The 23,109-nt window shown below is 66.3% G+C and overlaps 1 protein-coding gene across 1 annotated transcript; it reads right to left on the minus strand.

Annotated features, from left to right (window-relative positions):
- Positions 1-296: 296 nt before the first annotated feature.
- Positions 297-1,772, minus strand: C1QTNF8 (C1q and TNF related 8). Its single transcript, XM_001088065.4, has 2 exons — positions 1,580-1,772; positions 297-915 (listed from the first exon to the last, which is right to left on the minus strand). The coding sequence occupies exons 1-2, from the start codon at positions 1,770-1,772 to the stop codon at positions 365-367; spliced, it is 744 nt and encodes a 247-aa protein (XP_001088065.1). The 3' UTR covers positions 297-364.
- Between the last annotated feature and the right edge of the window lie 21,337 nt (positions 1,773-23,109).

The raw sequence follows: 23,109 nt of genomic DNA on the forward strand, positions 1-23,109 counted from the left end.
ACTGTACACAGTCGGCGCTCAATCACTGCACAGTGGGCACTCAACCAATCCCTGCACACAGTCGGTGCTCAATTGTCAATCCCTGCACACAGTGGGCGCTCAACCAATCCCTGCACACAGTGGGCGCTCAATCAATCCCTGCACACAGTGTGCGCTCAACCAATCCCTGCACACAGTGGGCGCTCAATCAATCCCTGCACACAGTGGGCGCTCAACCAATCCCTGCACACAGTGGGCGCTCAACCAATCCCTGCACACAGTGGGCGCTCAACCAATCCCTGCACACAGTCGGCGCTGAAGCTCTGCTGCCCCCCACGCCCCCAGCACACAGGCTGCGGGGCTCAGCTGCGGGCCCCTCTCCCGGCTACAGCTCGGCGGCCGGCTTGACCAGGTGGCCACTGAAGGTGATGTAGAGGTCTCCGCGCTCGCCGTAGACGGCGTTGTCCTGCTCGCGCTGGAACATGCGCACCCAGACGGCGTCGCCCGCGGCCAGCAGCAGCATCAGGCTCTGGGCCTGCATGACGCTGCGCTCGCTGGGCTGCGCGTAGAGCACGGCCGCGGGCCGCCGGTTCAGCATGATGTGCAGGTAGGTCTCCTTGTAGTTCCAGGTGTGCACGTTGAGGCTGAGAAAGTAGACGCCGGGCACCGTGCAGAGGAAACGACCCGCGGCCAGGTCGAAGGCGCCGTCCAGGTTCACCAGCTCCGTGTCGAAGGGCACCGCCTGGAAGTCGTCGGAGCTGTGCAGGCCCTCGCGCCGGCCCACGGAGAAGGCCGCGTAGGCGCGCTGGCACGGGGCTCCCGGCGGCCCCACCTGCCCCTTCTGGCCTTTCCGGCCCTGCAGGCCCCGGGCGCCCGGCGGCCCCTCCTTCCCGCTCCTGCCGGCACGACCTCGGACGCCGGCCTCGCCCTTCTCACCTGCGGGGAACAAGCGGAGGCCGCGGGTCGGGCCGGGCTGGGCAGGCCTCCCCGATTCCAGGCACCCAGGCTGGGGCTCAAGGGTCACTGTAAGGACACAGTCTTTGCAAGTGACGGCCCCTGTCCCAGCCTCCGTGTCCACTTCTGTAAGATGGGGTGAAGCCATTCTCCACAGGTGTGGCTGGACCAAGGCCTGTGACAAGGCCGTCCCCACTGGGAGGGTGGGGACATGGGTGGTCAGGGCCAGCTACGGTCTGGGTTGGGTGTTAAAGAATGAGAAGGCTGGGAAGTTCCTACCCAAGTCTAAGCTTAGTGCGGCCTGCTGTCCAGCCTTCGGGACAGCGCAGCCTTGTCAAGGGGTCTCAGAGCAAGCGGGCCGCCCAGTCTCCCTTCCCAAGGGGCTGCTACTTTGGGGATCTCAGGAACCCTGGTCCCTCCCCAGGGTCCTCTCACCCCACTTTGGATCGTGGGCCCCTTCCCAAGCCAGCGGCTTCTTCCTGCTTGAGGGGGGAGCCCAGGGGTCCCTGGGCAGGGAGTGCTGCCAGGACAGAGACTGGGGCTCAGCGTCCCCTCCCGCCCTCCTCCCGAGCCCCACGTCCCCTCCCACTCCCTGTGGACTCGGGTCCTGGTGGGGGAGCATGCAGGTGGCACCCACGGGCCTCACCTTTGAGGATTTCAATGTCTATGGTGGGCCGCACACGAGGCAGGCTCCTCCACGGGTCCCCGTCACTCACCCGGGCATAGGGTCCGGGGGGCCAGGCCGGGTGGCAGCAGTGCACACAGGGCCTCCTCGGCAGCCCAGGCCAGGCCCCCGCGGGCAGCAGCAGTGCCAGGAGCAGCAGGGTGGGAGCTGCCATCTCGGCCAGGGCTGGGGGAGAGGGAAGAGGGGAGGGACTTAGAAGGAGGTGCCCCAGCTGGAGCCCCCAGACCCTACGGCGGCCCAGCCCCACCCTGCCCCTATTGGGAATACAGCTGGTGGAGGCGGGAGCTTCTGCCTGGACGTGGACGGTCCTGGCCCAGTGGGTGAGGCCAAGGCCGGGGCTCAGGGGCTGCCGCACTCTGGGCTGCACCAGGCCCCCTGCACACCTGGAGTCGGGGAGTCCTGGTCCCCAAACCTGGGGCCCCCACACCCAGCAGATGGAGGAGAAGCCGTTATGGGACACAGAGTCTCTGAGACAGCCCTCTAAACTCAGGAGCGGGTGGCCACCCAAGGCCCCACCCTCTGACTGGGCAGAGCCCTGGGGCATGGCGGCTGGCCTGCTCCAGGGAAAGGCCCCCCAAAGCTGGCCTGGAGCAGGGGGCCCTGCACAGTGCACGGAGGCACAGTCTCAGCTGGGCCCAGAGAGCCTCTCGTCCAGAGCCCTCAGGGCAGGGCCTGCAGGGGCCTTGGGAGGCCACCCCTCTGCCTCCCCCAGACTAGGCAAGGATGGTCCTAGCTTGGTGCTGAGGGGGAGCCAGAGCCAGCCTGGGTCCCCATGAGCAAGGTGGACCCCCTCCCGACTCTACCAGCAGCTGCCCCAACAAGCCGGTCTCAGTTTCGCCCCCTACCAGGTGGGCCTTGCCTACCCCACTCCCCTCACAGCCACATCTGGAGGCTTGGCCAGGAGTATCTTCTGCTAGGGGAGGTGCACCAGGTCGGGGTCCTCAATCTTCCCTGAAGATGGGCTCTGCTGGACAAAGATCTAGGCTGCCTCCTTCAGGAAGCCCTCTGGGATTGCAGCACAGGGCAAGGTCCTTCCTCTTGCAGTGGGTCATTCCAGGTGGGTGGAAAGTCTCTGGCTGTTGAGACCCCCTCTGCCTGCCTCCCTGCAAGCTCAGCAGACCCTGACTCACCCCCTGGCCCCACTGGACACCACAAGACCCCCCTGGACTCCTCCAGTGGAGGGAGCCTGGCAGGAGTGGGTGTGTCCACGGACGGAGGCCTGCAGGAGCCCCCACAGAGTTCACGGCCGTCCCAGCCCCTGGCCCTGCCTGGCAGACAATCGGAGCTGGATCCCGCTCCGCTGGGATTCAGGGGGAGCCCGGCTTGCCCAGGGCGGCTGTGAAGACCCCCACGACCACCCCAGGCCCCGTGCCCCCTGTTACCGTCTCAGGGATTCAGGGATGCTCCCTGCCTGGTCGGCCATCTGCGTTACTGTCCCGGCAACCCAGCCGTCAAAGAGCCCTTTCATGCCCGCCCGGGCGCCTGTGGCTTCCTCTGGGCCGTCCAAGACCAACAGGCTGAGAGGCCAGCTCCGCCGGGCTCCGGACAGGAGGCTGGCAGGGCCCCACGTCCACTGTGAAGCCTGCTTCGCGGCCCCAGGGTCCTCCCGCCAGCCTCATGCCCGTGAGTGGGGCTGGGGCCCGGCGTCTCGGCCAGCTGGGTCGCGGGATGGTGCCGTGGGCACGCGGCTCTCCTCCATCAGGAAACCAAGCTTGATGCCCGCCTGGGGTGCGGCGCCCTGAGGAGAAGCAGGGAGGTGGAAGCTGCGGTTGGGCGGGCCTGGCAAGGGGGCTGTGGGCCAAGGCCAGTGTTTGGGCCCAGACCAAGGCCTCCATGCTGCACGGGGCCCTCCTGGCCACCAGGCCCCCCGGTGACACACAGCCCTCATGCTGCTGGCGGGCAGGCCAGGCTGGACGGAGCCCAGGAGCGCAGTCTGCCCAGGCTCCATGGGGTCTCTTCCGTCCCTCATGACACCCCTGGGGAGGCCCCGCACCAGCCCTGCCTCTCGGCGGATAAGGACTGGGCCGGACCACTTGCGGGAATGACTCCTAGGCCTCCCAGGCCTCAGCGGGCGGGGGCTCCATTCTCTACAGGCCCCAGGCCAAGCCACACAGCACCCTGGCCGCGTCCTGCTCCGACCCTGGGCCTCTGGACACAGACACGCGGCCATTCCCCACGGGTCCTTCCTCCACAAGCCGGTCCCTGTTGCGGGAGGCGCTGGATGTGGCAGGAGAATTGTGGCAGCCTTTGAAAGCAGACTGCAGGCGGGGAGGGGCCCCGAGCTGGCTCGGTCCCCTTGGCAGATTCGTGTGCGGCCTGGGGTCCCGCTCTCCCCGCAGCCCCTCAGCCTGGCCTCACCCTCAGCACCCCCATGCTAAAGACCAAGGAGGAAAGGAGGACAGGAGGCGAGGGGAGACCAAGGGGTCCCACCTGTGGGGGTTCGTGTGCCAGGCTGCGGGCAGCAGTGGCTGGGGAGGGCTGTGGTGGGGGCTGCACCAACTGTGGCCGGTTCCAGGCTCCCCCTCCAGCTGGGCCTGGGCGGTGACAGCTCACCCTTGGCAGCCGCACCCACCAGGCCCAGCAGCCCCCTCTGGGGACAGCCATCTTCACCCTGTTGGCTGTGGCTGCACAGATGGGGTGTGAAGACCTGAGACCCTGTGACTATAGTGCCTGCAGCCCACCGAGCCGGCTCTGCGTAGCTGTGACCCGGGTGGCGAGAACACAGCTCTGCAGGTGCGTCCCAGTGGGACAGAGCGGGGCTCCTGGGGCTGGTGGAGAAAGATGGGCAGACGCCAACATGCCACCGCAGCCTGGGTCTGAGCTTAGCCTCCACGCCCGTGAAATGGACACCCCTGGAGCTCAGAAGTGTCCAGAGCATCCCTGAGGCCCAGACACAGAGAAGCTGAGTCCCCTCCCTGTGCCCCTTGGAGCCCCCCGACACCAGCAGAACTGCCCCCCAAAAACAGATGGGTGTTTCTGACAGTCCCCCTTGTTGGGGGCAGGTCCCGGAGCCTCCCCAAGCACAGGGTGGGGTGGAAGGAGGTTGAGGGGTGGGTGAACGGCCCGGGAAGGGTGCCTTGGGGTCCTTCAGGTTCGGGTGGCCTGGGATGACCCGGCCTGGGGAGAGTCCGTCTGGGCAGGCGGCTGGCGGGGCCGATGCCCGAACCACTGTGGCACAGAAGCTGCAGGCCGGGCCTGAGTGGGGTGGGCAGGGAGCGAGGAGGGTGACTCAGTGGGGCAGGACAGCATGTCTCCTGGACAGAAATAGCCCTGGCCAGGCACGACCGCGGCATTGCCGTGGCGACGGGGGAGCGGCTGCCGCTGGGCGCCCTGGGGCCCGCCCCCCACAGACACCCAGCAGTGTCCCAGGAGGGCCGCCCCCTCTCCGTGCTGCAGGCGCTTGTGCCAGTGAGGTGCAGGTGGGGGTGCCAGGGGAGGGGTCTCAGCAAGACCCCCGACTCCACCCCCCCCCCAGCCTTCAGCTCCCTGCTGTGCAGACTGGGGCCTCCTGGATGCAGGGGCTCACTCGGTCCCCGAGAGGGGTGGCCAGTCTTTCTAAAGGAAGGCGTTTGGGGAGCACCCAGAAAACGGAGAGGGCTCCATCCATGGGGTTCAGGATTTTACTGTTCGACTGCGAAAGTCTGGGGTTCCTTTTTCAACACAAAGTGGGCGGCCCCTGCGTGCCCCAGTCCGGTAGTCTGCAGCCTCCCTGCGCGTGTGGGAGTGGGGAGGTCAGGAAATTGGGGGCGGGGGTGTTGGCCCCTCTCCAGCCCGGGAGTCGCGCCCATCATCAGGCTGCAGTCACCAGCCTGGCCCTGGCGTGGGAGCACAGTGGGCGCAGGCGCAGGGACCCCTGGGCTGTCTCCCCAGCTGTAAAGTGCACGTGAGGCACAAAGTTGGAACCCGCCTCGTGCTCAGAACAGCTCCTGGCTCTGTGTTCCCAGCCTGGTGCCACCAGCCGGCCTCGGAGACTCCTTCCAGTCTTCCCCTTCCCCCGGCCCTAGGCTCCCCATAAGCCACCCCCTCCCGGAGGGGACAGGGGGGTCTCAGCCTGACGAGGACCTGACAGGCCTGAGCGCTGCCTGGGCCTGGGCGATAATGAGGCCTGAGTGCGGGGCCGGCGTGGAGGGACCATTATCTCCCAAGCCTCTTAATGGCCACTGGCCGAGAATGCGTGACAAGCCCCCACGTGGGAGGCGACAGCAGCCAGCAGCTCCCTGTGGGGCTGGAGCGGGCACGGCACAGGGACCTTACACCCATGGAGGCTGGCACCGGGTCTGAGCTCCACCCAGAGCCCTGGATGCAGGATGGGGCAGTGCCAGGCCACCCGTCCTGCAGCAGGCATGGGGCTCTGCAGCCGCCACTCACCACACCCTACCCCTCCCTGGCCGTGGTGTCTCCCAGGCGGCAGGGAGTGAAGCCCCTACCCAGGCTTAGGGGCCTTTGAGTTCACCAGCTTCTGCCTGGCTCCAGGCCCCCCCGTGCCAGGGGGACTGCAGAGAGGCGGTTCCTCATCCCCCCCGAGGTCACCGCCCCAGACCGTCTGGTGCCCTTGAGCAGCTTTGAGGGGCTGTGTGCACAGGACATGAGCTGCCTGCAGCCCCCCGGGTGAGGGTCCACGCCGGGGCCTCTTCTCTGCTCCTGGCTGCCAAGACCCCGTGGCAACGGCACCCAGAGTGAATTTTAATGGCCCCAAAGAATGAGAGCCGGGCCCCGGTTGTCGCCGTGGTGACCGGCGGCTCCTAACGAACGGCATGGCTTCCACGGTGACGGGAGGTGACATTTTCTCTGGAACAGCCTGTGCTGGAGAGAAGGTTCTGGAAGCTTCTGGGCCCACCTTTCAGGGTCAGGGTCTGCCCCTCTGGGAGGGGCCAGTTGGGCAGACGAATTGAGGAATTCCTCAATTCCTCAGTGGAAGGGGCACAGAGAAAGGGGCACAGAGAAAGCCCCTTGCTGTGTGCCCCTCCACTGGCGCACGCGCCCTGTGCAGAAAGCTAACATGCTCTTTATTTGGGAGACGGGACAGAAAATGCAGGATGGTGCCTGCACGGTGCCAGCCGCTTACTGGCCTCCAGGCAGCTGCAGGACGGTGGGGTAGCGGCGCAGTAGCTGTGCACGCCTGGCGGCCGACGTAGAGGCTGCTGGTCTTGACAGCAATGTCTTTCTCCAGGCTCCTGCATGTGCTCCAGGTTGCCCAGCGACTGCTCCGCTTCTAGAAGCTTCTCCAGCAGCGCCATCAGGGACGCGTGCAGCCCCTCCACCTTGTTCCCAGCCTGGGGGTGCGGGGCACGGGCGGGGCTACAGAGGGGAGCAGCAGGCACTTTCCAGTCTGGGAGGGACAGGACCCAAGACTCCCAGGCTAAGACCGCGGCAGCAGGAGGTCCTGGCAAGACCCCACGAAGGACTCTACTGGAAGTCCACCAAAAAGAGCCCCTGGTCTGTGATTTCCCGAAGCGTCTGCAGGCAGCACAGTGCCATGGGCCTACACCCGGGGCAAGTAGGGTGGCAGCGTCCCCACGCCCCAGCGTGTGGGCCAGGCCAGGCCAGCGCTGTTCTCCTGCACCAGCTCGGTCACTGGAACCCCAGCCAGAGGTACCTGGCCCCTGGGGCTGTGTCCAGAGGCCGGTCCTGTCCGGGGCCCAGAGGAGGTGCAGATGAAGGGGTGTCGTGCATGGCCACCCAGCCCTCCCGGGGCACCCAGCGGGGTCCGGAGAGTCAGCACAGCCCCAAGCTCCGGTCCAAGAGTCCCCAGCCCTCACGACCCCAACCCTGCTCAAGGACTCAGGGGAAGGCCGGGCGCGGTGGCTCACGCCTGTAATCCCAGCACTTTGGGAGGCCGAGATGGGCGGATCACGAGGTCAGGAGATGGAGACCATCCTGGCTAACCCGGTGAAACCCCGTCTCTACTAAAAAATACAAAAAACTAGCCGGGCGAGGTGGCGGGCGCCTGTAGTCCCAGCTACTCAGGAGGTTGAGGCAGGAGAATGGCGTGAACCTGGGAGGTGGAGCTTGCAGTGAGCCGAGATCGTGCCACTGCACTCCAGCCTGGGCGACACAGCGAGACTCCGTCTCAAAAAAAAAAAAATAAATAAATAAGGACTCAGGGGACTCAAGTAGCCGAGGCCACACTGAGACCCCAGAGTCAGAGCCCTGTGACTGGGCCAGGATGGCTGGGGACAACCACGGCGGACGGCCCATGCTCCCTAAACCTCTTCCTGCCCCATCCTCCCCCACACCCCACGCCCCGCTGCTCCGTTGGGGTCGAACACCAGCTGGCCACGCCCAATGTCACCTGGTTTCATGTCCTTGGAAGGGGAGCCCAGAGAGGTGGGGCCTCTGCTTCTGGGGTCCCTCGGGGTGGGCGGCCAGGGGATGAGAGGTGCTGGGGGCCCAGGCCAGGTCATGAGGGGGCAGAGTGGCGGCCGGCCTCAGGGGTCTGGGAGTTTAGGGTGCCCCACCTGAAGCAAGTGATGCTGCACCTGGTGCCGCACGACCTCTAGGTGAAGCCGCAGGCCCAGACACTGTCCACCCAGGTCCTCCTGCCAGAACTTGGCCGGGCCTGGGACACGGAGGCACTGCAACGGCTCCTGGCCCTTGGCACCCCCAGGTCTTGCACCCCCGCGCCCCGCCCTTGCCCTCGCCCTGTGCCCCTTACAGACCCACGCACCCCCTGTGCCTTCCTTGACCCTATGGCCCCCGTGGCCCTTTGCCCTCCATGGCCCCCCACCGCCCACCCTCGTGCCCCCATGCCCTGCCTCCCTGTGGTATCCAAATCCCCCAGTCCCCACGCTCCAGCCGCCCCCAGCGCCCCGCCTCCCCCCAGCCCCCTCCCCCAGCCTCCACCGCACCCCAGGCCCCCTCCACCCAGCCCCCCACCTCCCTCCACAGACCCCCCCCAGCACTCGCCATCCCCCAGACCCCCTCCCCCAGCCCCTGCTTCCCCCTGCAGACCCTCCTAGGCCCCGCCTTCCCCCCAGGGCCCCCTCCCCTGGCACTCACCGTCCCCCAGACCTCTCCCCCAGCCCCTGTCGCCCCTACAGACCCTCCCAGGCTCCGCCCCCTTCCCGGCCCCCTCCCTGGCCCCGAGTTGGCGGCGCTGTCGTGGGCGGTGGGCGCTCGCCCTCTGCCGGCTGCGCGCGGAAATGCGGTCTCGCCGTTGCCTGGGGCTGACCCCGCCCCGCCCCGTCCTGCTCGGGCCGCCCCGCGGGTGAGCTGGGTGCGCGCTGGGGTCTGGCTCGCTTGCCCATCCCCGAGCAGACAGCTGCACGGGTGGCCTCGGGGTCCATGGCCTCCGGCTGGGCCGGGAGAAGCCGTTTCGCAGAGCACGCCCGGTGGGTAAGGTGCGAGCATAGGCAGGGGTGGGGCGGGGTAGGCAGGCGGGGCCCCCTCCCCTGGGAGGCTGTGGAGGGGGACCCGCCCCCCTGCTCAGGCTGGGAGCGCGCAGAGCCCCTCCATGCTGCAGCCCCCAACTTGTCCGACCAGCCCCGCCTTCCAGTCTCCTTGTGCAGGTTTCGCCTGCGGTTGGGGGGCTGTGCTGTGGCCCCTCCCCACCGCAGGCTGGACCCGAGTGCCTGCTTCAGGAGGCAGCTACGACCCAGTCCCGGGAGGCCCCTGTTAGCAGAGCCCAGAGGTGCTGCCAGGCTAGGAGGCTGCAGGTCAGGGGCATGGCTGGGCTCTAGCCCCTCAGACCCCCAGGCTGGGCCGGAACCTGTGCCACCCAGCCCTGCGCTCTGCTGTGACCTGGGCAGCCCCAGCTGTTGTCCATGTCCTGCCTCAGGGCCAGCCGTAGGTGAGGGTCAGGGGCCGTCCCCTGGGCAGCTCTCAGGTTGCAGGACCCTCTGGGGCAGCCTGAGCCCCACGCAGAGTCCCAGAGGACCCAAGCCTGAGGCCGTTCCTGCTGGGACCCCTGCCCGCTCTGTTCCTGGAACCAGTGCCCCAGAGGCGGGCCCCGCCTCCCTCCTCCTTCCATGTCCCAGCCAGGGTCCCCCACAGTCCTGTGCTGTGGAGGCTGCCCCCAAGGTCCCCCAACCCCTGGGCCAGGCTGCCTGGCAGAGTCTGGATGGGCAAGGAGTGCCCCATACACTACGTGACCCCGTCCTGGGCCACGGGAGCCCCAGCCCAGGTGCGATGCCCCCTACGGCCAGCAGAGTGCAGTGTTGGCCATGAGATGCCAGCAGCTCCTGGGCTCCACTCGGCCGGCCTGGCCCACCCTGTTCTGGGAACCCCCGCAACCCCAGGCCTGTCCTCCCCTGTACGGACCCCTGGGTCCCTGCCCCCTCCCCCTCCCCCTCCCCCTCCACCTCCTCTCCCATCATCGCTCTGGCCACAGGAGCCCAGGCTCTTCCTGGGCCACGTCCCTCCCAGGCCATCTTCCTCTGGCACCCCCACCCCATGCCCCCACTGTGCCCCCGCCGTCCCCTCCTCCACCCCATGCCCCCACAGTGCACCTGCCATGCCCTCTTCACCCCATGCCCCCATAGTGCCCCCGCCATGCCCTCCCCGCCCCATGCCCCCACGGTGCCCCCGCCATCCCCTCCCCCACCCCATGCCCCCACGGTGCACCTGCCATGCCCTCTCCACCCCATGCCCCCACGGTGCCCCCGCCATGCCCTCTCCGCCCCATGCCCCCACGGTGCCCCCGCCATGCCCTCCCCGCCCCATGCCCCCACGGTGCCCCCTGCCATCCCCTCCCCCATCCCATGCCCCCACGGTGCCCTTGCCATGCCCTCCCTGCTCCATGCCCCCACAGTGCCCCTGCTGTCCCCTCCCCCACCCATGCCCCCACGGTGCCCCCACCATGCCCTCCCCAACTATGCCCCCACTGTTGCTCCACCATGCCTTCCCCGCCCATGCCCCCACTGTGCTCCCGCCGTGCCCTCCCCCACCCCATGCCCCCACAGTGCCCCCACAGTGCCCCCACAGTGCCCTCCCCGCCGCATGCCCCCACTGTTCCCCTGTCATACTGTCCCCCGCCCCATGCCCCCACGGTGCCCCTGCCATGCCCTCCCCCACCCCATGCCCCCACAGTGCCCTCCCCGCCCCATGCCCCCACTGTGCCCCCACCATGCCCTCCCTGGCCGATTGAGCCCTTACCCCTGGCCCTGACTGCACACTCTGGGGCACACGGGAGGCTCCTCGTGAAAGGTGGGCTTTGGGGACAGCAGCTCCAGGACTGCAGACTGACCCAGAACCTGCGGCAGGTGGCCTGGGCCCGTCGTCACTGCCCTTCAAGGGTGGGAGGTCAGGAAACCTTCCAGGACTGACGTGGCCTGAGGACCGTCCTGGAGCCTCACTGTGACTCAGTTTCCCCAGATGGCTGCAGGCTCGAGCCACATGGGGGGAGGGCGCCCGGCTCCATATTTTGTCTTGAACCTGCTTTCACTTGGCACCTCCCCATGGGCTGAGCCGAGCGGAGCTGCCTGTGTTTGTCCCCAATCTGCAGACCCGGGGAACTGGCAGGACCGCCTGGGCCAAGAAGGCGAATTCTGAGCTCTGTGACCTCTCAGCCTCTGCCTCCCGGTGCCCTGGGGTGCGGCGGGGGCGCTGCGGCATTGAGCTCCCAGGCTGATGGGACACAGACTCACCTGTGACCGCAGTCGGCCCTGCAGGCTGACGGACAGGACTTGACTGAGTGCCTGTCTGAGACAGCCACAGAGCCCCGCAGCCCTTGGCCGGTTTGGGGGTGGAGACACCCCATCAGAGCCGTCCGCCAGGCCCACTGTGTAGCCAGGCAGGCGGCCCCTCCCAGACTGTTTCCCTATCTGGGAGTGGGGCAGCACCAGCCAGGGGGCACGGCCTGAGGGAAGGACAGAGAGTGGCCGAAGCCCCCCGCAGTCCCCCACCCCACCTCGTGGGCCTCTGCACACATCCCCTTGGACGGGTGCAGGGCTGGGGCCAGGACAGCCCCAGGAACAGGTGTCCCCACCTCCAGGCAGCCCAGAACACTCACCTCTCTGGTCCGCCAGCCAGAGAGTGGGGCCCTCTGCCTCACAGACCCCAGGGTCAGGGTGTCCATTAGAGCACTTGGTCGGGGCCCAGAGGTGGTGAGGGCAGGGCCAAGGCCACGTGGGCAGTCGCCAGCCCAGGAGGCAGGGGACGGCTGTGTGACCGGCATCCCTGTGACAGGGACGGTTGGGGCTGGACTGGGGGACGAGCTGGAGGCCACAGAAGACACCTTGGACACCTGGGTGGCCCCCAGGAGGCTCCTGAACCCCATCCTGATTGGCGAGGCAGTGACCCTGGCCCGCCTGGGGCCTCAGACTCCTCCCTGGATAATGGTGTGGCCGCCCTGGGCCTTCCACACACCGCTGGCGCAGCGGCCACCCTGGAATGGCTGTGACCCACACCGCGTCCTGTCCCCCAGGACCCACGCCAGGCAGCATGAATAGGGTGGGCCGGGTGAGAAGCCCCTTCTGCTGTGTCTGGCCTCGCCCACCTCAGTGGCCTGAGGCCCCTTCCTCAGAGTGGCCGGTGGGGAGTGGGGGCGCCCATCACTTCTGTGCAGCCTGGCCCCTCCAGCCATCGCCAAGCACACCCAAAGCAGCCTAGACGAGCCAAGGTACCGGGACGCCATGGGGGACGGCAGAGCAGAGACTCGGACCATCTGGCTTCTTCCGACCCCCCAGCCACACCCCCTCGCTCGCTTCCACCTGGAATGACAGCTCAAGGAGCCCTCCCGGCCACTACACTGGGCCCATTATTTTTTAAATCCTGCTAAAACCCATCTGAAAAGCCTCAAAGACCGTGACTTTCAAAACATCAAAACATGGAAATGGACCCCCGGCAATGTGAAGAGGGCAAGAGCCACCTTCCTGGTGTCTTTGTTTTGAGACAGAGTCTCGCTCTGTCACCCAGGCTGGAGTGCAATGGTGTGATCTCGGCTCACTGCAAGCTCTACCTCCCAGGTTCAAGCAATTCTCTGTTTCAGTCTCCTGAGTAGCTGAGATTACAGGCACCTGCCACCACACCTGCCTATTCTTTTGTATTTTTACTAGAGACGGGGTTTCACCATCTTGGCCAGGTTGGTCTTGAACTTCTGACCTCATGATCCGCCCACTTTGACCTCGCAAAGTGCTGGGATGACAGGCACGAGCCACCATGCCCGGCCGGTTCTGCTTTCTAGAAAAAACTTCGCAGTGTGCACTCCAGAGACGTAACCCGTTCCCACACCTGAGTGGGCAACTCCAGCCTTCGAACACAGCCCTAGGAAATGACTGCAAATGAGGGGGAAGCTTTTTAAATAGACGGAAAAAGGCGTTTGCACCAAGCTACATCGCAGTGAAATTATCACTGGAAAACAGTGGAAAGAGGCCAGGTGTCCCCCCCGCGGGTCAGGTGCAGTCCCGGGGGAACTAGGCCCTGAGAGCGGAGTGGCCGACGGGAGACACGGCTTGTGCCAGGAGGTGGGATGCGTGGCCACCAGGCACTCTCATTACACAGCGACGGGCTGAAGGCTGTGCATCCTGCAAGGGGTGAGCCCTGCAGCCCTGGAGGAGTTCAAGCAGCTGCTTGTGAGGATGCAGGGAGAGGAGGGACGCCGCTGCAGCTGATGCCCGAGAGAGCCAGAGGCTGCCGGCACCCAGCAGCAGAGAGGCCCGGCCTGGAACGGACCCCCAGAAGCTGGCCAGAGGCCTGGCAGTCGGCAACGCTTTGGTCGTCCTGGGGAGGGAGCAGCACCAGCGGAGGCCCCGCCTGGGTCTTCATCAGAGACAGGGCCCGGCGCCCCGGACTGGGGGGAAATCCTGGGACAGTGTCACCCCCGGCTGGCCCCAGGTGCCCACCGCCCACCCGGCCACAGGAGGAGCAGCTCAGGTCAGGGAGGCCGGGCTGGATGGGAAGAATGGGAACCCCTGCTGACCCCGGCCGTGAGCAGGTCAGGAGAGAACTCCCTCCCACGGGCCGTCCACGGACCCGGGCGTCAGCCAGCAGGTCCTGAGCCACGGACCAGGCTGTCCCGGGTGGGAAAGAGGGTCTGTGCTTCCAGGTGGAGGCCGGTCCCAGGCTGCGGACTGAGCTGCATCCCCCAAATGCATTGGTTGCAGCCCTAACCCCAGTGTGAGGGGACTTGGAGGTGGGGCCTCGGGGGTGATGACGGTTAGATGAGGTCAGGAGGGAGGAGACGCAAACAGAATTGGCCGGACCTCGATCTTAGACCTGCAGCCTCTAGAACCTGCAGAGAACGCTGGGGCCGCCCAGGGTGTGATGCTCGTGACGTCTCCCCCGGCTGACCGGGACATCCGGCTCCACCGAACCAGCCTGTGCCTGGAGACCCCGGGGGACGGGAGGAGGACGCCCCAGAGGTGTGTGTTGATGAGTGGGTTGCACCAGGGTGGAGCCTCCTAGAAGGGCAGGGACGCACCATGCTTGGGGAATGGCCTAGGGGGGCCTCAGGAAGGGGGTTGGGGGTGGTGGAGCCTCAGCCAGCACCCCATGCCGTCCAGCCCCACAGGCACGTACTATGCCTGGACCTGCCTTCTGATGGGGCCCTGTTGGGTCCCAGACCCCGTGCAAGCATCTCACCTTCCTGTCCACGCTGCCGCTGGTGGCCGGGAGGCCATATGTCCCAGCCACAGCGGCAGATGCTCTCCAGGCCAGCTAGGGGACACCAGCCCTCACGGCAAGTGGGGAGCAGTGCACTGTTTCGGGGGCTCTGAAGCCCGACCTGGCCGACTTGAAGCGTCCAGGGCTCACCATCTCCCTTCTGGTTGAGGAGTATCTGGGAGAACCGTCAAATCCCCGATGTATCAGCTTGGCTTTATCTCCAAAACCTCCTACCGTTTCCCAGAGAACAAAATTAAAGAGAATTTAGCAGAGATTTGTCGTCTGCCAGAGCAGGGCCAGGGACAGGCTGATGTGGTGAAGGTGATGGACACACTCCCAGCCCCACTCCATCCCAGAGGCTCGGAGCCCGCAGCAAGGACGACTCCCAGGTGACTGGGTGCCAGGCGAGTGGCCCACGAGCCGGGGGTCCCCAGGCTCCAAGACGTGCCCCTCCCCTTGGCACACAGATGAGGAAGCTGAAGCTCCAAGAGGCCAGGTCGTTTCTCCCTGATCCGCAGCAGCCAGCAGGTCTGCAGCACGGCCTCAGACCCAGACACCCCCGCAGGGGCTGTCACAGCTGTCCGAGGGCTGGTCACTCTCCAGGCGCTGTGGCCGCATCTTCCGGGGACCCAGCCCCAGGACAAGGTGGAGGCAGCCCAGGGGGCCGACCCTCACTGAACCCCCGAGAAAATCCAGTGCCCAAGGCTGGAGTAACCTCAGCCCCACTCACCACCCTCACCCCTACTCTACCATCCCCACTCCACTCAGCACCCTCACCCCACTTACCACCCTCACCCCACTCATGACCCTCACCCCTACTCTACCACCCTCACCCCTACTCTACCACCCCCATGCCACTCACCACCCTCACCCCATTCACCACCCTCACCCCTACTCACCACCGCCACCCCACTCACCACCCTCACCCCACTCACCACCCTCACCCCTACTCTACCACCCCCATGCCACTCACCACCCCCACTCCACTCACCACCCTCACTCCTGCTCACCACCCTCACCCCACTCACCACCCTCACCCCACTCACCACCCTCACCCCACTCACCACCCTCACTCCACACACCACCCTCACCCCATTCACCACCCTCACCCCACTCACCACCCTCACCCCACTCACCACCCTCACCCCACTCACCACCCTCACCCCTACTCTACCACCCCCATGCCACTCACCACCCCCACTCCACTCACCACCCTCACTCCTGCTCACCACCCTCACCCCACTCACCACCCCCACTCCACTCACCACCCCCACTCCTGCTCACCACCCTCACTCCTGCTCACCACCCTCACCCCACTCACCACCCTCACCCCACTCACCACCCTCACCCCTACTCTACCACCACCACGCCCACTCACCACCCTCACCCCTACTCACCACCTTCAGCCCACTCACAACCCTCACCCCTACTCTACCACCACCACTCCACTCACCACCCTCACCCCTACTCTACCACCCCCAGCCCTACTCTACCACCGTTACCACACTCACCAGCCTCACCCCCACTCACCAGCCTCACTCCACTCACCAGCCCTCCAGACACAGGGCCCCCAGCACCCCTTCCCCTGGGGAGCGGAAGGCCAAAGTGAGCGTCAGAGCCCAGTAGCTGCTGGCTAGCGAGGGGAGGCGTGTCCCACGGGCCAGGCGAGGGCGAGATCCTGTTCCCAGAGGGGAGCCCCGACCTCCCTGATGAGCCTCCTCCAAGTTCAGTCCTGTATCCCCTGTCCGTCCGGATTCTTGTGATACTAATTTATGTACTTTACTCACATTTTCACACACAGCTCCGCCCGCCTCTCCCTGTGGACGACACATCCCGGTGAATCGTGGGGTCCCCACCCTCCCAGCCCCGCTGGGCCTATTTGTTCTGCCCACGCCTGAGCCATTGAGGGCAGGGGTGGGGGCTGCTTCCTGGGGTCCGCCCACACCTCGGCTTTACCAGCTGTGGATGGCCCCCAGGGACCCTGGGTGGGCTCTGGCGGCCCGTAGGTCTGTGTCCACCTCTGGTCCACCTCCGCTGCACACCCGGGACCTCAGGCCAGCCACCCACCACGCATGGAATGTGGTTTCTGACGGGAACAGACAGGTCCCAGCACCACTGTCCTGACCACCCCACACCCCGTCATCAGGCAGAGCCAATGGCACAGCCTCCAGGATCCCAGGACGGGGTGCCCATCACCCTGTCTCTCTTGCTGGCGGAGCTGAGGGAGCAATTGGGGAGAAGCAGGGACTCCAGCCCCCTGTGGAGCCCCACGGAGGTCCCGGGTACAGGGTGGGTTTCTGTCGGCCTCCGTCTCACCTGCTCCAAGCAGCATGACCTCAGGGGACCTCAGCTGCACCCTCAAGGCCAGAGTCCCGGGGTCTGCTGAGGGGGCAGCAGGCCCTGGAGTGCTGGAGGGTGAGGATGGACGCCTCCTCCCCCAGCCCCTCCTGGCTGGCCTCTGGGTGTGGCTACATTCCCTGTTCTCTGTTCTCTGGCACTCCCTGGCATGTGGGTGGCCGGGGCACCTGTGGGCCGTGTTGGCGAAGGCGCCAGGGAGGGGCCGCCTTCGAGCTCTAGCGCGTCTGGGGTTAAGAGGCTCCAGTCTGGCTTCTGAAGATGCTCTGGGCAGGCAGAGCCCATCAGCTGCTGCCGCGAGATAAGGCCTGGGGGGTGGTTTGCAAAGCAGGCACCGAGGACCGAGAGAGTGCGTGTTCTCCCACCCGACTGTCACACCCCCACCCGCCCCACGCCCCTGGTCCTGCCCCTGGGAGGCCACCGGTCAAGGACACACAGCTGCCCTGGAGCCAGTACCTGGGCGAGCCCTGCCCCCTGCACACGGTGTGTGACTGCTAACAGATGCCTGCCCTCTGTGCCTGGACCTCAAGCCGGGAGACCCACGCCACATCGCAGGCTGTGGGCAGCACTGAGCCCCTGTGGCTTCTGTCCTCCTGCCACCAGCCTCTTGTTCTAGGGCCACCTGAGGCTTGCTCAGCAGAACCATGGAGGAGACCCACACTCCCCCACAGGCTGGGGTGGAGTCGGGGTCCCTGGGGGACCTGAGATAAGGAGTCCTTCTCTTGGGGTGTTGGGGGGCCTGACGCCCAACAGGGCTGGGTTGTACCAAGGCACATGACTGGGCAAGAGAGTGGGAGGCCGAGGCCAGAGGACGGTTTGAGCCCAGGAATTAGAAACCTGCCTGGGCAACATAGGGAGACCCCATCTGTACAGAAAATTTCTAAAATGAAAAACTTTAGCCTGCCGTGGTGGTGCACGTCCGGGTCCCAGCTACTCGGGAGGCTGAGGCGGGAGAATAGTTTGAGCCCAGGAGGTCAAGGCTGCAGTAAGCTGAGGTCGCGCAACTGCACTCCAGCCTGGGCGACAGAGGGAGACTCTGTCTCAAAAAAAATAAAAAGGAAAAACTGTCGTCCCATGCGCAGTGTGACCCGGCAGGGGGACCCTACGCCCCAATCACACCCCCACATGGGGTCCCCACAAGCACCTTCTTGTGGCTTCCCAAGCCGCAGGGGGCCCCCGCACCTTGTCCTTCTCCCTACAACAGTGACTGCCAACTGGGGGTGACTCTGCTCCCACAAGGGACATGTGGGGGTGTCTGCAGAGGATCTCAGTGGTCACGACGGGGGATGGGGGAAGAGGCACTCCTGGTGCCTGGTGGGTAGAAGCCAGAGATGTCACTTAGCTGCCCGCAGGCCCAGGACGGCCCCCAGCGGGGGTGAGCAGCTGGAATCCCGGCAGCGCCCAGGTGGGGAGGCCGCCCCGGGGACAGCCCCCTTTCCTGCTGGAGGCTGTGAGGGAACAGTGGGAAAGGGGCCCACGCTCCCAAGAACTGCGCACTCCCCGTACTCAGCAGGCCCGAGGGCAACCCCAGTGTATCGGAGGGGACGCCAGGCCTGTGGGCGGCAGGCGGAGAGCCTGGCCAGGCTCTCATGTGCTCACCGCCAGTGCCAGCCTGGAAATGGACCTGGAGGGGCCGGGCTCCACCCAGCACTTAGACCAAAGAGCCCCGAAAATAGATGCAGAGAAAGTCGGCTGCCAGGCTCCCAGGCCCCAGAGGTCCTCCCGGGAGCGGGACGTGGCCAGGAGCCACTTAGCTGATGGAGCGGGGCCTTCGGAGCTGTGCTGTGGTCTCCACCTCTCCACCCAGCAAGCAAACGGCCTGAGGGTGCCGGAGGGAGCAAGGTCACTGTGCCTGGCCCCTTCCCCGCCCCTGCCCCCCCCGCTCCCCCGGCCTCCCCCGTTCACTCTCCCCGCCACTCTCCCCAACTCAGGGTCCTCAGCCCCCAGGACGCCCTCCCCGACCTCCAGCCCATGACCTATGGTCCAAGGGGCCCTCCCCGCCCCCACCTTTCTTTCCACAGGGGCGGCCTTGCCTTGGAGCCCCCACACCCTCTCCTCTCCCCTGCCTGGGTGACAGATCACCTTCACCCTGCACCCCCAGGCCCAGGACGGCTGAAGCCCTGCCCTCACCCCTGCCGAGGTGGGTCCCCCCAGCCTCCCACAGCTCCGTGTGGTCAACATCGGCCCCCACAGAGGAGGAAATTGAAGCTGGAGTAATGGGAAGGGCCCCGCCAGCAGGAGCCTCCGACTGCAGGAGCTGCCAGGAGGGAGAGGCGGGGACCAGATCCCAGGCCCAGCCGGCAATCCTGCACCACCGCCCTCCCCTGAGGCCCTGTCTGACCCTGCGGATGGGGTCAGTGTCCAATCCCTGCCTCCCTGGACAGATGCTTCTGGAAGGTTCCTTCAGGGAGGATAGCTGCCCCCTGTGCCTGGTGTCCCTGACTCTGAGTCAGGGCTGGGAGGGAGCCCCCTCCCCGAGTGCTGGGGACGTCCCTGTCACAGCGTCGGGTGGAGGCTGTGGACTTCCTGAGGCCTTGTCCTCACGAGCCTGAGCCAGGGAGATGCTTGGACGGGAGAGGGACAGAGAGGGAAGCAGGGAGGGAGCCCCCGTGCCTTCGAGTGCGGCTTCTGGGTGCCCGGGCAGACCCCCACTCCCTACCGCAGGACAGGGAGGCGGTGCCACCCGGTGCCAGACGGACCACCGAGGCCGAGGTCTCGCAGGAAGCTCAGCCTCCAGTCCCTGCAGATGCTCCCGGCAGCCGCAGACGTCCTGAGGACAACGCGTCCTGGGGTCCCAGCTGCACGAGGCTCAGGACAGAGCCGGGGTGTCAGCCACAATATTTCCCTCGTTCGTACATTCCTTGGTAATAAATGTACAAGCGGAACACAGTCTGATGACTCCTTTTGAGAATCAGGTCAGATTGTTCCCAAGGCCAAGAGGAAGGGAGGAAGGGAGCCCGGGGCGGCTCAGATGACCCGGGAGGAGCAGCCCCAGACACGGCCGGACATGGCGGCCGCACAGGGAAGCAGGGGTCTTCAGGCTGGGAGAGGGGCCGGGTGCAAAGGCATGCAAGGGTGTCCCCGAGACCCCGGGGACTGGGGCTACAGGGTCAGGAGGGCCTCGGGCCAGGGCTGTAGACCCGGCTGCACCCCCCTCCAGGCACCCCACAGCCTGCGCCCCCCCCACAGCCTCCTCCACCTGCGCCCAGACCCCCAGAGCTGGCCAGGCCATGTGCCCGGCTCCACAGGCCCACGTGGGTCCATCGGGAAGGGACCAAGAGGGGTCAGAAGGGCTCCTGCCACCTATGGGGGGCCAGGAGTTTAGGTCAGCGGGGTGCCCCCACCTCCTGGGGTCCCAGGGGAGGGCTGGGAAGGCGTGGCTGACTGAGGGGCCTGGAGCCTAAGCAGAGGAGGAGGAAAGATGAAGGCTCCACTCCCATCCCCGCCTGGTCTTGCTCCCGTCCGTAAGTAAGGGTCAGCCGTCCCGGCTGCTGGGCCAGATCCTCTCAAGTGGGCTCAGGTGTGAACGCAGCTCCCGTGCGTGGGTGCCCCTCCCGGCACGAGTCCTGGTGGGCCTCCGCCTCCCCCAGGCTGGGTGGGGAAAAGGACCGAGACTTGGGCCGGGAGCAGAGCCTCCAGGGAGGCACGGGAGGTCCAGCCATGGGTCCTGAGCCCTCTGGAGGCCAAAAGGGCAGTGAGGAGGCAAGCGAGAGGGGCACTCTCAGCCCTGGCCCCACGGTCCCCAGGCCCCTCTGCCCAGCCTGGCACCTCCGCCAGCCCTGCCTGCTGAGCATGGAGCAGCCTCCGCAGAAGGCGAGCTGTGCCCGGGTCCTGGAGGTGCGGCCTCTGCTCCGTCGCGGCCTGGGGCCCGGGAGGCCAGGAAGAAGAGCAAGTGGGCGCTGGCGGACGGTGGGCAGGGCCAGGGCCTGCGGACGGGCTCCAGCACCAGCCCTGTGAGCAGCTTCCCAGCCTCTTGGCCTGTGGGCCCTGAGCAGGTGTGAAGACGGAGTTGAGGTGGGGACCCCCACCCGCCACAGACACCAGCAACAGTGATTCCAGCTGATTCTCTGAGACTGCTGGCCCCTCGAAGGGGTCTCCGGGTGCCCCGACCAGGTGCCTGGCTGACGTCGGCCGTCTCGGGCCCTCGAGGGGGTCTTTGGGTGCTGCTGACCGGGTGCTGACACTGGCCCCTCTCGGGCCCTCGAGAGGTACAGGGAAGGTTCTGGGAATTGGGGCCCCCTTTCCTGGGGGAGAGAGATGCAGGCGTGGCCTCCCCGGTAGCCACTGGGGGAAGGTGAGGTCTCCCCATGGCCCCCGGGCCCAGCAAGGCCAGAGTCAGGCCCCTCCCTCGAGGCCCCGGCTCGGCTCGTGTGGATGTTAGTGAGGGATGGCCCCACATCCACAGCCCACATGATGCGCCCAAGATGACGCGGCCGACACGGCCAGCAGGAGCAGGCCCATCCCATGGCATGAACGCACTTTGCGTTATTATAAATCTTGGTTTCCTTCACAAGAGAGGAAAGGGCGCTCTGGGGCCCCAGCTTGGCAAGGGACAGGCGTCTCGGTCTAACAGATAGCACTTACTCCGGGTGACAGGAAATTCTCTCCCAGCGGGGCCATGGCTGGGCTCTGAGCCCACCCGCAAGGGCCAGCCACGCCCTCCCAACCCCCACTCAGAATCCCGTCCCCCTCCTCCCATCTCTCTGGCATCTTCAGGCCCACCCAGGACCCATCTCTCCCTCATCCTCAGGCCCACCCAGGACCCCCTCCTGATGTATTCCACGGCTGCCCCAGCTCCCCGACGCCCTCCTGCTGCCCCCAGCTCCACCTTGAGCACTGAGCAGCCCTCCAAGGCACAGCTGAGCTCGCTCCCGACCAAGCAGACGGTCCTCCAAGGCTCGAGGCGAGCGGCTGCGGCTCCCCCCGCCCCGCTGCGGCAGGCCTGGGGCCCTCCTCCAGGGCACGTCTTGATCACGGCCAGAGTCCCAGAAGTGCCACCGCTCAGCCCTGGCATAGGCATGAGGCACGTCAGGGCTGGAGGAGCTGCCGGCACACTCTGGCCTGCAGAGGCCCGGCCACTTGAGGCCAGCAGACCCCAGACAGAGGCTCTGACACCACCCGCTTCCCGGAGGGTTGACAGGAGTCGTAGGATGGCAGTGGGGGCTGCAGGCCTGTGGCCCATCTTGTCAGAAGTGGGGTGGGCTGCCTTAAGATAACAGCATTTGCATTTATTTCACATTTGCCATAAGCTGCCAGCCGTCTGCTCTAAGGATTTCCCTGATAATCATCGCTCAGGGCAATGGATTAGCTTCCCGGGGCTGTCCTGACCGCGTGCTGCAAACCTGGTGGCTAAAACAACAAACAGTCCTCCCAGGGCTGGCGGTGGAGCCCGACCTGGGCATCGGCAGGGTCCAGCTTCCTCCAGAGGCTCCCGGGAGGATCCTTCCGGCCTCCGCCAGCCCCGGGGCCCCCAGTTCCCAGGCTTGTGTCTGTTTCCTGTGCTGCGCCCGGAGCGGCTCGTGTGTGGCGTGTCCGCCGGGGCTGTGGCTGGCGCGGGGCAAGGTGGTCGTGGGAGACCAGGTTGGGAGCAGCAGGGGCCACAAGATACGATTTCCATGCTGTGGGAGCCGCACAGGTGGGGCTGGGGGCCCTCAGGGGCCTGACACTGTTTGCCCAGTTAACAGACCTGAGGACGCAGGGGTCCCCACCCACTGCAGGCCCTGGCCAGAGAGGGACACAAATGGCCACGGTGCACTCTGGGAATGTGGCCTGTTTCTATGACGACGAGGCCCTCCTGATCTCGGCGGAGAAACGCTTGCCAAGCCTTGGGAGTGGAGCTGCAGGTGGGGGCCGAGCAGGACCCCCACTGCCAAGCAAGGGTCGGGGCTTCCCACAGGGCCGCACCCCTCCCGCTGGTGTCCGGGGCTGCCTGGGGGGGTTCTCGAACTGGGGGCCTGCCGTGTGGTCCCATTTCCCACAGGTGCCCTCGGCCTGACATCCCCTCAACGTGTCCTGCAGGCCAGGGGTCCTCTCAGGGGAACCCGGCTTCCCCGGCTCCCAGTCTCAGTTCTGACGTCACTTGCACCTCAGCCTCCCGGCTTGTGGGCTGGAATTCTCCATCTTGTTCTAAATGCTTCCCCCGAAACCCCCTCCCACACACAACGGGGAGGCCTGGGAAGCTGCACCCCATTCCCCGGAACCCCGAGCCTGGCCGGGGAGGATGTCGAGTTAGTGGCAGAGTGGAGGTGAGGGTGCGTTTGAGGGGTGACACCCCTCCACCCCTCTGCCGGGCCCAAGCCGGGGAGGGTCTGTCTGCCCCTCCCCACCCCGGGGACCAAGCGTGCCCCTCGGAGGGCCAGATTCACACATCCCCCGGCCTGGGCAGTGACTTCTCCGTGCCCTCGGGTTCTTAACAAAGCGCCCGGTGTCCTGCCTGAACTCTGGCCTGCTGCGTCGGTGATCAGTTGATATTTTTAAACTCTTTAATGGTGTGCGAGTGACATAATGGGGCTCACCATCCCATAATTGTCCCGGATCAATAGGGAGCATTCAGCTTCAGCCAGGCTGCTGCCAGGCCGCCCCTTGGGGCCCCCCGC

The sequence above is a fragment of the Macaca mulatta genome, chromosome 20 (genome assembly GCF_049350105.2).
Source record: "Macaca mulatta isolate MMU2019108-1 chromosome 20, T2T-MMU8v2.0, whole genome shotgun sequence".
NCBI lineage: Eukaryota > Metazoa > Chordata > Mammalia > Primates > Cercopithecidae > Macaca > Macaca mulatta.

What these genes read in the sequence shown, in the direction of transcription:
- C1QTNF8 (XM_001088065.4), bottom strand. Translation starts at nt 1,772, where the DNA reads ATGGCAGCTCCCACCCTGCTGCTCCTGGCACTGCTGCTGCCCGCGGGG. An exon ending in AGACATTGAAATCCTCAAAG is followed by an intron (nt 916 to 1,579) that starts GTGAGGCCCGTG and finishes TGTTCCCCGCAG; the next exon opens with GTGAGAAGGGCGAGGCCGGC.